The sequence below is a fragment of the Festucalex cinctus genome, chromosome 7 (assembly GCF_051991245.1).
Source record: "Festucalex cinctus isolate MCC-2025b chromosome 7, RoL_Fcin_1.0, whole genome shotgun sequence".
In the NCBI taxonomy this organism is placed as follows: domain Eukaryota; kingdom Metazoa; phylum Chordata; class Actinopteri; order Syngnathiformes; family Syngnathidae; genus Festucalex; species Festucalex cinctus.
Window position 1 is genome coordinate 497,822 of NC_135417.1, and position 13,426 is coordinate 511,247.

Sequence of the window (13,426 nt, forward strand, 5' to 3'; positions counted from 1 at the left end):
GCCACATCAGGACCACCGGGAGGTGACATTAACGTCCCATGATGCTCTTTGTCTGCTGACACGCCGCATTGATCTGGTCCCATTGTTGTGGAGAACAAGAGGATCAGCATGTTTGATAAGTACAAATCCAAGGTTTTAGTACAGGGAGGTAGTCCTTATATATAAAAAAAAAAAAAAAAAAAAAAAAAAAAAAAAGTCTATAAAATATACAGTGAGTAATAAAAATGGTCAAATAATGTAAAAAAAATTGGCTTTGTATAAAGGAAAGTCACAACACCAACTGTAATGTTTTCTATGTGTGCCTTTAAGGCTGTTAACACTACCTATCATCCATCATTCCCTCATTTCCCTCCTTCCTAATAAATATACTGACTCACCGATAGAAATGAAGTCTTGAGGCTCTCCCGGCTGGGCGACGGGACCGAGCGGCCCGTTGTAGAGCAGCAGCCCGTTGGCCGCCTCGGTCAGGAACTCCACGGAGATGTGGCTCTGGAAGCACGGCGTCAAAGGGGGGAACCATGCGTAGCCCCCGCCGCCGAAGCTGTGCTTGGTCTGCTGGCACTCTGGCCCATCAAACATGGGCGGACACTTGCACCTGACATGTGGAATGAAGTTATTCGAATGTCGCAATTTTCTTCTTATTCTCACTATTATATCTTATGACTGGAAACAACTAACCACGATTGAGCTTACTAGCTGACCAACTGATTTGAAACGGTAACAGACTGGCTGACCACTCGACCAAATAGCGGACTGGCTGACTGACTGGCTAACTAACTAACTAACTAACTAACTAACTGAGCAGCTGACTAGCTATTTCACCAGAATGACCAACCACTTAACTACCTCAGTAACGAGATGACCAACTAACTTATGGACTGACTGATTGACCAACTACTGTAATGAACTGACTGACTGACTAAGTTTATTAACTGAGAAGCTGACTATCTATTTCACCAGCCTGACCAACTATTTATCTACCTCACTAACCAGATGACCAACCAACCAACCAACCAACCAACCAACCAACTAACTAACTAACTAACTATTTCACCAGACTGACCAATGATTTAGCTACCTCACGAACCAACTAACTTATGGACTGATCGGCTGATCAACTAACTAACTAACTAACTAACTAACTAACTAACTATTTCACCAGACTGACCAACGATTTAACTACCTCGCTAACCAACTAACTTATGGACTAACTGACTGATCAACAAACTAACTAACTAACTAACTAACTAACTAACTAACTAACTGGGTCAGTCTGGCTGACAAACCAACAGGCCAACTAACTATCCAAACGACTAACTACTGTAAGCAACAAACCAGTGACAATTCAACTAACTGACCAACTAACTGATTGACTGAGTAGTTAGCTGATTAACTAGCCAACTAATTGACAGAAAGAATGATTAACCAAGCAAAATTTCATAAAACTTCGCAGAACGGAGAAGGAAAACCCCCCAGTAAATATGTAGTCTGCAACAGAAGATTGATTGGGCCACCTGTATCCCAGCGGACCATCTTGGCAGGCGCCCCCATTGAGACAGGGGTTGCTTGGGTAGGATGAGCAAGGCAGGTGCGTGGCCTCGCGTCCGTGGCAACCGCATCGCACCGTAGTCCTGGCCGGCAGGGAAACCAAAGACACGTTGCCCGAGCTGAGGGCCGACGGAGTCTGACCGAAGGACACTTGAGTGGAGCAGCCTCCGGAGAGCGCGCAGTCCGCGTGGGGACAGTCGTCCACGCCCACCTGGGAGATGGCCGCGCCCAGCACGGCTTCCAGCTGAAAAAGACAACATCAAAAAATGTGTACTTACTAGCAATCCAGACATAAACAAAGACAACACTTTTTACAATTACATTACAGTTTAAAATAAGTAAGATTACGGGTTAGGGTTAGAGTTAGATTTACGGGATTAGGGTTTGGCTGTTGGGGTTAGGATTTACGATTGGGGTATAAGATTTAGGGTTGGTTAGACTCTAATGACAAAATTCAGACAGGAGGTGTGTTATCTCATCATCATGTGTACAATTTGCAGTCGATCCAAACTTTTGACCTTGGTGGAGGTCTGTGATCTGCTGAGTGACATTTTAGTGTGAGTGTGTTTACATGGATGACTGACTCTCGGCACACTGTGTTGGGGTCAAGCAAGCAGCTGCTGTCAGGCTTTTAAGGCATCTTAAGTATTCATGTACACGTGTGTTTGTGTGTGTACATGGTGTGTGCGTGTACGTGTGTGTGAGAGACACATGGACATCCACTTCATGAAACACATTTGAGTATGAAACTGCTACAGTATTGACCCACAGTGTGTTAAATGCTTGACATTCCGTGCTAAGTGCACATGTGAAAACAACATTTTAAATCCTTCTGTTATATGGTCACCTACCTACTGACTGAATGACCAACCACTTTGGGAATTGACTGAAATCTTCTGTAACTCACCAATGGGCTCTTTGCACAGCTCGACTACTTCCTGAACTGAATACCACGTTTTTGTTTCCTGTCTTTCATGAGTGGACAAACTGATTAATCCAGGTGTGTCTGACCAATGTTGTTGTAGTTACTGAGATCAGGCACACCTGGATTAATCAGCTTGTCCACTCATGAAAGACAGGAAATGAAGGACTGGTGTTGAGTTCAGGAAGTAGTGGATTTGTGCAAGAGCCGACTGACTGATAGACTAACTGCTGTAACTAAATGAGTGACCAATGAATTAAATAGCTGACTACAAAACAACGGATTAACAGACTAACTACTGTAATTGACTGAATAACTACCTGATTGACTAACTGAGCAAATGGCAGCGTAAAAGACCAACTATTGAATCAAAATGGCCAACTCACAAAGTATTTTGGTAACTACCTTAATAACTAAAAAACGAACTAACTAACTGAATAAGAAACAAACAGACTAGCTTACGATCTAACTGACTGACTAAGTAACTGATCGACTGGCTAGCAAATGTAATAGACTGGCTGACGCACAAACAGACTACCGGATTAACGAATGACCGACTAACAGACTAACCAAATAAACAGCTGAACGGCCTAGTAACCAATTAACTGACTAGGAGGTCAATAATCAACTACTGTAACTTAGTAACTGAATGAATGACTGACAAAAGTAAACATCTGGGCTTAAAAATGCATGTTTTTTCACATTTAAATGTAAAGTAAACAAGTCCGTTTTTAGTGACCTTAACTGAGATGTAAAATGTGTATAAAACTGTAAGTAGTTGTCTTGATGTTGACTTGGTGGAGATCACCTTTGCTTTATTGGCCGCCACATAGCCATGCAGCTTCTCGGCCTTGTAGTACGGCGAGCCATGAGCGGCGAACCAAACGCTCAGCTGCCTTTCCTGCCCTGGTCCGGCATCTTCCATGGAGAATACCTGGACCTTCTCTGGTGCCGTTTGCAGGAGGTCGGCCAGCGCCCGACTCAAACGAGAGAAGCGACTCTCCTCACCGCTTCTAGACGAGAACAGTTCTTCCACTGTCATGTCTGAAAGGAGAACAAAGAGCCCACTTTCAGACCGTATTGAGCTACTTTTGGAAACTATGGAATGGATCTTATCTGACTGGTGTGGTGCATTTGATTCCATCAACTATTTCACTAACTAACTAACTAACATATCTTACAACTGGCTAATTGACATAACTACCCAACTAACTGACTAACTAATTACACCGCTAAATAATAAACTACCATAATCCCAGACGGACTAACTGACTGACATAACTGGAAAATACTAACTAACTAACTAACTAACTGATTTATCTTATGACTGGCTAACTGATTGACTGACAAAGTAGCTAACTGACATCATGAATAAGCTGACCAACTAATTACACCATTAACTAATAATTACCTTAATCACAGGCTGATAACTGACTGATAATTAGAAAATAGTATATAATAAAAACTAACTAACTAACTAACTAACTAACTAACTTACTACTGGCTAACTGATTGACTGACAAAGTAACTGACTGACATCATGAATAACTAACCAGCTGACTAACTAATTACACCATTAACTAATAACTACCTTAATAAAAGACTGACTAACTGACATAATTACAAAATACGATATAATAAAGCTAACTAACTAACTAACTAACAGCCTGGCAACTACCTGGCTGACCGAATAACTAAAAAAAACAAACAACAAACAAAAAAAATGGACTGACTATTGTGCTGAACTAACTCACCAACTAAAGAAAGCATAAGCTTTCCTGGCTTTGTACTTACTGCGTAGTCGGATGGAGGCGGCGTTCAGCAGCGCTTCCCGCGGCAGCTCTATCACGTCCACCTGTGCCGTGGACGTGACGTCCGGCCAGGCGGGATCGGCCACGCGCACCTGCAGCTGGTACGAGCCGGGCGGGACCCCCTCCCTGATGCTCAGCTGGCCAGAACTATGGTTCACGCTGAACAACCTGGACAGAAACAATGATTGAGATGTTTGTTTTGGGTCATCTAATGCCTTTGATATCAGTGCCGAAAACCATACATGGACCATGTTTGTAGTTAACAAAACAAAAATGCTGTAATAACCCTGAATTCCAGTACCATCTTTTTCAGCTACACGCCTGTTTTAACATCTCCCCTACTTCCCACACAGAAAAAAACAGCATCCAAACAAAGCCCTTTATGGCCAATAAAAGCCCCATTTAGTTTAGTCATGCAAACTTGCAAATTAAACACTATATTTTCCCACATTATGTTTTCAGCTAAATTTGCATACTTACATAATTAAACTGTTCCTTTTTGATTACATTTTTTAATAGCAGAAACACACTTATAAATATGTAATTAATATATCAGACCACCGTTGTACTTTTAATCTCCATAGTTTGGGAATCCTTGTCAGATGGCTTACGTCCAAAGCTAATAAAGGCCACAAAAATGAATGACTTCCTTAGTGATGTTTGGAGGGGAAAAAAAAGTCTTTCTTAGCGCCTTGGTTGCCCGGGCAACTGGCAAGGACGAGTTATGTCGTGGCACCTTGCCCAGACATCCTGTAGCGGTATAAAATATTAAATATCTGCATTAAAGTGAGTTTTTTTCCCCTCTAAATTGTGTCACTAATGTTTTGGTTCTGAGCTATATGATGTCGAGCATATATAGTGCACAGGGTGGGCCAAAAGTCCATTTGCACTTTTGAATAAACTTATTAAACGAAAGAAGGGGGTGGTGATGGGGAGGGGGGGTATGAAGAAAGGAAGAGGCAGGAGGATGGATGGGATGAAAGGAAAGGAAGGATGGAAAGAATGAACGACTGAAACCTTATCTCTTGTTTAAAACCCTAACTCTAGCTTGAAACCATGATTTGAAAGCCTAACCTGGGCTTAGAAACCCTACTTTGAATTCCTGGATCAAACTGTCTTGAAACTTTACTTTTAAAACATAGTTTTAGGGGTGTCAGGTGATTAAAATTTGTTATCATAATTAATCACATGGCTTCAATGGTTAACTCAAGATTAAAGTTTCATACCCTTGTGAACATAAAAATGGGAAAAAATGTTAAACTGGTAGAAATATGGCCGCTACTTTTCGTTTCGATTATTGTGAAAAAACAAGTGTGATATTGATTTGTATTGGTCATTTATCTGCCACTAGATGGCATAATTGCATTTGGAAGACATTGGTGACAGTGCTCAGTGCATTTTTCTTTTCATAATAAGAGCTATCTAATCTTGAAGTAACTTGTGAAATTCTACACATTTTTAAAATTGTAAAGTACAACTTGACCCCAGTCTCCACAAATATATGCATTATATTCAATTTATTACTGCAAAATTTTGACGTGGAAGTGTCTGCTGCGTTGTGACAGGAATTCCTCCAGTACAGGCTTTCTAAATCATTAAGTGCGCGTTAAAATAAAATTAGTGGCGTTAAAGGAACTTTAAATTAACTCAAAATTAACAAACTAATTTTGATACCCCTAATTATTTTCAAAACAAAAGTGATTAATATACATTATAATTGTGACAGCAAATATTAAATGTAAATGCATTTAAACGAATTTTCTTTTAAGTGTATACTGAGCCTACTTCTGGCTTTGACTGTATTTATGTCCATATATTTAAAGGCCTATCTTAAGATGCAGATGAGAGCAGATGTGCTCTGTGGTGCAACACGCGTGTTCCGAGCGTCTTGAAGTGGAAACCCTCACGCTCTGCCGCACTGGAGACGTCAGCGCCGCCCGGCTACCGTGCTGGATGCGCGCCATCACGCTCGTGTAGCGTTAAACAAGCGTACGCCGGCTCCGCCGCCGCGCCCTTCAGACTGCGCGCCAGATGGGCTCATTAGTGGCCAGCGAAAGCGAGCCAAAACGTGTCCGACGTGTCGACAGCATCGCCGCCACGCTTGGATTTGAACCCTAAAGACGTCACCCGCCGTGGCGAAGCACGTCACCCGTCGCCGCGTTGCCATGGAGATCCATAGCGTGAGGTGAACACCATGTAAACATGTTTTCACCACGTGGTCCAGTGGGTATTTTTTATCAATGTGCTATGTGCTGCTTTAACGTCTGAATTTTCACTTCATGGGCTCATCTAATCTTATCTCATTTGATACTCGAAAAGCAAAAATCAGCCTTTAAAAGATGAAGAATTGCTGTTTACACGGTCACTTTTTGTGAAAATATGGCAAGTTCTGAGTATCATCTTTGCTAATATTCTCTCTTGGAGCCGTCTGATCTTGGAGTCTTCACAAAGAAATTTCAAGACTTCTTAAGTATAAATAGCTCCGATCCTCCACGCTTTTTACCCAATCTTCTCCCGCAAGTTTCCATGTCGCCGTCTCTTTGTCACGGCACACCTTTGTACTGTCTGCCACGCTCTGGTTTAAATCTGTCGCTTGCTCTTTTAGCTCAACCTTTTCTTCTTCTCCTTATATTCATCTCCAAATGTGCAGAGGAAAACCTTTTTATCCATCTACAAAAACTTCATTGACTTCATTTGAAAATTTGGAGCGGAGTTATTAGTCTACCTGCTTCAAATTTGGTCACACAGCGGCAAAATCTTTAGGACCAACTGGTCTTGGACGATGAACATTTCTTTATTTCAGTGGGTGCAGACGCCTGGTTCACACATCAAGAGAATCGGGCTGTTTTTGTCCCGATATTGCCCCTTCCTGGCCAAGGACGTCAAACGCTCCCAAAAATTATTTGTCTTCTAAGATTATCTTATAAGATTATCTTTATATGTGAGATGTGTTAAGAGTAGATTTGTCCCGATAATTGGGTCCAAAACCAGTCGGGGCCGACAATCTTAAAAAATGAACGTGTTCAATACCCTACCCCAAATGTGACGTCAAACGGAATGTAGCCAATCAAGAGGCAACCTAAATGAAAAAGACGGAAGTGCGCGTATACGAAAACAACAAGCATATCAGAAAGCATGTCCGACTAGAAGCACAAAGTCCGGTGGACCTCCACCATGGAGGACCAGCTCGTGGGAGAAGTAGTCCGCAAACCACCATCATTACTTCCAGTTCGTCGCCTTTGTTGTCTTCCATGGTGCGTCTTATCGTTTCCCAGTTGTTTCAGTTGTTTGTGTTTTTCCCCTTCCGGTTTTGATTAAATCACGTGTAATCACGCGAGAGGTCTCTCACGGGGGAGCGGAATCTTGACCAGTGTTAAGATGATAATCTTTATGTTTGTGAGGGAGCTGTGATGAAATTATCTGTGCACCTTACACACAATACGACCAAAGCTGTTAAATGCCAGATTTTTTATCTTTATGTGTGGCATCTGACAAAGATAAAAAATATTTTAAGATTTGAAAAATCCTTATATGTGTACCAGGCTTTAGTTTGTCTTTGAAGGACCTGCAAATAGCTGCTTTGAAACAAATTGGCTGACTTGCTACTCCAGACTATTTTATATGTTTACTCATGATCGTCCTGTTGCTAAGTGAAACTGGCTTAAGGCGGCTGATTTTTCCAAAAATTCATCATCTGCATGTCTCTGGAGAATGTGGCGGGTGATTGGTAGAGACCCAGGAAGTGCCATAATATAGCTTTATAGCAATTGCTGAGCAATATCATTTCCTTTGTTTCTCTTAACCCTCACAGGAGAGTCACATTTTTCCAAACAAGAAGCTCTTACACTCAAATCATTAACATCCTTTCTGATCACAGCAGTAGCAGCAGTAGTACTGGCCTGGTCTCTACCGATCTTGAACAAAAATCCTGACTCCGCCCTGTCCGAGACCGAGACAAGACCAAGTAAAAATGGCTTTGATTCCGAGACGAGAACATGTTAGATTAGGCTTCTTAATGATTAGATAGGTGACTTGAGCTAGGCCGTTGTGTCGCTGTGACCTGTCCTGGTCTCAAGACCAAGACCAATCTTGAAAACCTCGGCACTACTTACCTGGATGGCTTGCCTTCAAATCGGTACGTCTTCTCACTCCAGTCGTCGAGATCCGGGGATGGGATTTGGCCCAGCACTGTTGTTGGCATGATACCTGGTTTCCAACAAAGGAAAGTCCAAAACAATAAATTAGCTTTGAAAAGCAATAAAAAAAACAAGCTTAGTCCCTTGCAGTAAGTTAGGATGGCCGACAGCTGGTCTGAACCATTAAATAAGTGATGTGTTCTGCAGCGAGACAGCGGAAGCACTCGACTGTGACAAAGATGTCTTATGAGCTGAGCGGTGGTTGTGTTCCGTTGATGTCGAGGACACACCGGGGGAGTGTAAAGGTTAGGACGACCAGTCACAAAAAGTTCATCATCAAATCCTGGTCGTAATCAGCTGACAACAAACGTAAAAGAACCTGCCAGTCACTCAAAAAACTTCCCAAAAGTCTTAAACTGAACTGGTCCTGTTTTTTTTTTTTTTTTTTTTCCTGATCTTGAAAGCAGTGAGTTCCAAACAACACAGGAAATGGTCCAATATTTCAATAATGGTACATTATAGGGGGGCATCTTTTTATGTCCAGAATCAACAATGTTCAAATTCTGGACAGAGATGACTGCTGGTTTGAAATAGGTGTGAACGAAGCAATGTCAAACTGGTGTGCCCCTCTCGAAAGAGGAGTTTTACAATTGTCTCACACTATGGGCAAAGTGGCCGCTAACAATCCGTTTGCCACTAGGCAGGTTAACAACCGGTCGTTATGCAAGACATTCTAAAGCTGCACCTTATTTATATAGTCTCTCGATCGTGGGTGGGTCAGGAACATATTGCCAGTGATAAAACGGGAGTTCTTCGTAAAGGTAAAATCTTTTCAACAACCAGAAAGACTCCAGTAGTCTCCATTCAATTCCATTCATTGTGCAGATTACCAGAAGTGGGCGGTGGGTGCATCCATGAATTTTTTTTGGAATTTCGTCTGTCACTCGGCAATCATCAACAGGGAAACTCTTCCATCATCGTCAATCCGTCAACATAATCAAGCCGAACCGCATTGCCGTCATCAACCCGTCATTCGTCGATTGCTCAGCAAAATGGGACCTCCATCATTGATGGATTGTCAAATTTATTTATGGATTGACGGAAGAAAACCCCCTTCCGGCAATGCTTATTAGTTAGTCAATTTTGTGAAATTTCTTGCCAATCCGCAATCTTCAACAAAATGGCCGTCTGTCATTGAGGGATTGACGGCTCTTCCATCAATATTGATGGAATGCCCACCTCTGTATATCACTGTTTCTCAGCCCCGGTCCTCAAGTACTCCTATCCAGCCTGTTTTTCATGTCTCCAACAGTCAACACACCCGAGGATCATTATCAGGCTTTATGCAGAGCTTGCTGATTAGCTAATCATTTGAAACACCTGTGTTGGATGTGGGAGACCTGTAAAACAGGTTGGATAGGGGTCCTTTGAGGACCGCGGTTGAGAACCACTGCTGCAGATTATCATTAACTGACTGACTGCAAATCTAGGCAGACAAACTTGGATGATACGTACCTTCGTAACTGTACACAATGAAGTTGGCATGTCCTGGCGAGTGCGGGTGGTCGTTCCGGTCTCCGATGACCACCGTCAGAGTGCTGGTGGAGCTCATGGCGGGCGAGCCGCTGTCGATCATGAGGATAGAGAGTCGGTACTCCTTCTGGCGCTCGCGGTCAAATGTCCGTAAGGCGGTGACGGCGGCGCTGCCGTTGCGGAAGTCAGTCAGATTGAAATAGGCGGCGTCCGCCGTGAGAGCGAGGAGCCGTATGGAAAAAGGTCCGCCGTTGGACGAGAGGTCGCGGTCGGTGGCGTGCAGCAGCAGCGAGCTAGCGTTCATCCAAACCGCCTGCGGTGCCGCTGTGTTCTCCCACACCACGGGTCGGTAGGGGGCCTCGAACTCGGGCCCGTTGTCGTTGATGTCCAACACGGTTACCATGACGATGGCTGTGCCAGTCAGGGCCGGGCTTCCGGCGTCGGTGGCGAGGACCACGACGCGGTGCTGAGAGATTTTCTCCCGGTCCAAAGAGTTAGCCACCACCACCCAACCGGACTGATCCACGAGGAACTGATTGAAGGGGTCTGACTCCTTGGCGATACTGTAAGAAAAGCGGCCATTTTGTCCAGAGTCCAGATCGGTAGCCATCACCTGGGCAACGATGGTGCCCACAGGAACATCCTCAGACATGGCCGGTGACTCATAAAACTGCGGTAAGAAAACGGGAGCGTGGTCATTAGCATCTTCCACTTGTACCAGACAGTAAGCCAGACTGAAGAAATCCGCATCCTCTGCCTTCAGAGTGAGGTTGAAAGTCCTCTCCTGGGGCTTCTCAAAGTCCACTTTCTTCTTGAGCTTTATCATGCCTCGTCGGTTCACCTTGTCAGTCTCCACTAAGAACTTCCTGTCATCATCTCCCCCCACAATGCTGAAGGTCACCATGGCGTTCTCGTCCTGGTCTCCATCGGTGGCGGAGACCACGAGAACTTCGCTGTTCACCTCCAGGTCTTCAGTTACCTGAAGAATGTGGCGTGTGTTATTAAAACCTTGAGGATACTGTCATGAAAGAGGAGGATTGACTCACCTGGGCGGTGTAGACCCTCTGAGAGAAGATCGGTGGGTGGTCATTGACGTCTGAAACCAGGATGGTGGCCGTCCCGGTCCCGGCCAACCCCCCTCCATCCCTGGCTTCCACCACCACCAGATATCGCTCCTCTGCCTCCCGGTCAAGGGAGCGCAGCACGGTGTAGATGGTCCCCGTGGTGGCGTTGATGGAGAATAGATTGAGGTTGATCTCGTTGCGGACGTTCTTGACGATGCTGTAGCTCAGCGCCGCGTTCTTGCCTTCGTTGGCGTCGTCCAAGTCCATAGCTCTCATCTCCATGACGGACGTGTCGGCGGGGGAGTTCTCAGCCACTTGGCCCACAAAACAGCCGTCCACTTCCAGTGCCGGGCACGGAAAGAAGGGCGCGTTGTCATTGATGTCGCGGACTTCCAAGAGGACGTCTGCGAATCCCGTGAGACCCGACCCTCCCTCATCCGTGGCCAGGACTAGAAACCTCCAGGCTGGACGTTCCTCGCGGTCTAGGCGGCGTTGAGCGAAGATCCTCCCGGTGCGCTCGTTGATCGTGAACTCGCCGCCCGCTCCTTGACCGTGGAGGGAGTAGCGCACAGCAGTCTGGTCAGCGTCTTGGTCAGGATCGGTGGCGGACACCTGGAAAAATAGGAACCACATCATCACAATCCTCCATGTTGGCAGAACAAACAAGGATTGACACTTCCATTCACAATTGCCGGCAATTTAGAGTCACGGTTGAGCCTCTGCAGCTTTAATTAATTTTGATCATACTTCATTGATACTGTGACCAAGCAATCCGATAACCACCTTGGTCTTGCTCACGTCTTATCACAATGTTTTTCATTAAGCAGCCACATAAAAATAAACATTCCCCTTTGCGTCCTTTTATCTCCCCTGGCGCCGCCACCCGGCTGTCAGCATGCAATTAAAACTTAATGGCAAAGTCGACGCGTAAGAGAAAAGCTAAATGACACCTTTGAGTGTTCTGTCTTCTTCTTGTTTACAGAAAGCTTTGATGTGATCCCGCTGCCGCCTCATCCTCCCTTTTATATGTGTGTTGCCGTGGCGACGCGACAGACGAAGGATTTTCAACCACGGTGCCGTGAGGGATCATCAGGTGTGCCACGGCAAATGATCAATTTCATTTACTAATTGGTTCCCTGTACAGTATATCTATCTACTTGGTGCTTTGCTGGACGGGAAACTGGCAGAGACCATACACAGAGCAGGAGGAGGCCGGAGCACAGGTGATGTGAAAACCATTCATTTCAAATTGGATTTTCCCCATCTGTTGGATTGTGTGAACACGGGGGGATGAAAAAGAGGGCAGGGGGATGGCACGCCAAAGCGAGCGGGGTGGGCGCACATCAAATCAATTCCAGGGGAAGCGGGACCGGGCGGCGGACCGGGTGACACGCCGGATTACTTCCCTGCCCTCGACGGCGCGCCTCCATCTTGCTAATCTGATTGAGAGCGTTACGGCGGGAAGGTGTGACCAATGGCGGATGAACAGCGCAGGATGATGAAGAAAGGAAAGAGGAGGGGGAAGAGGTGGAGGAAGAAACTTTTCAGAGGACGCCTGATTTGTGACCGGCACGTCTGAATCCGTCTGACCGGAACCTTGTCACACTCTTGTAATGTGTTACAAGAGTGAACAAAAGTATTGGGAAACCTACAGGAAGTAAACTGTGAAGAAAATGTGGACTGAAGTTTTAGGACAGACACACAAAGTGAAAAAAAAAAGGTCATGGAGAGTTTGGACAAAAGTATTAGGACACTTACAGTGACTGAAAAGTGAAGAAAATGTGGCTAAAAGTATGCTAAGTAGTGAAGAATCTAGAACAAAAGTAATGGGACACCAACAGAATAACGTGGAGATTGGGCAAAAGTATTGGGTCACAGATGTAGACAAAGGTATTGGGACACCACAGAAAATTAAAACATATGGAGATTGGACAAAAGTATTAGGACAGCCACAGGAAGTGAAAATGAAAGCAAATGTGAAAAAAAGTAATGGGACACTTACAGGAAGTGAAAAGAAGATAGTATGGAGACTGGACAAAAATATTGGGACATCCACGGGAAGAGAATGATTATGAAACAAATGTGGACAAAAGTATTAGGATACCTACACAACGTGACGAGAAAATGTTGAGCTTGGACAAAAGTATTGGGACACCTACAGCAAGTGAAAAGTGAAGACTGTGGAAAAAAGTACTGGGGCTGCTACAGAAAGTGGAAAGTGGAGAAAATGTTGACAACTATATTGGGACACTAATACTGAGTAGAACAAATGTGGAATTTAAACAAAATAAAGGAAATAAAGAAAGCCCTTATGGAGCTTGGACAAAAGTATTGGGACACCTACAGGAAGTCAAAATTTTTTTGAAATTTCGGCATAGGTTTTGGGACACCCCCAGTCAGAACAAACTCAAC

General features: G+C 44.5%; 1 protein-coding gene across 1 annotated transcript in view; it reads right to left on the bottom strand.

Moving 5' to 3' along the window:
- The window catches only part of LOC144022314 (neural-cadherin), a 110,777-nt gene that overhangs the window by 8,062 nt on the left and 89,289 nt on the right, over positions 1-13,426 (bottom strand). Inside the window, exons 18-24 of the mRNA XM_077527019.1 lie at positions 10,997-11,626; positions 9,933-10,929; positions 8,394-8,487; positions 4,265-4,449; positions 3,279-3,514; positions 1,515-1,792; positions 378-595 (exon numbers count right to left, since the gene is read on the bottom strand). Coding sequence (XP_077383145.1) covers positions 378-595; positions 1,515-1,792; positions 3,279-3,514; positions 4,265-4,449; positions 8,394-8,487; positions 9,933-10,929; positions 10,997-11,626 — 2,638 coding nt within the window. The remainder of the gene's footprint in view (positions 1-377; positions 596-1,514; positions 1,793-3,278; positions 3,515-4,264; positions 4,450-8,393; positions 8,488-9,932; positions 10,930-10,996; positions 11,627-13,426) is intronic.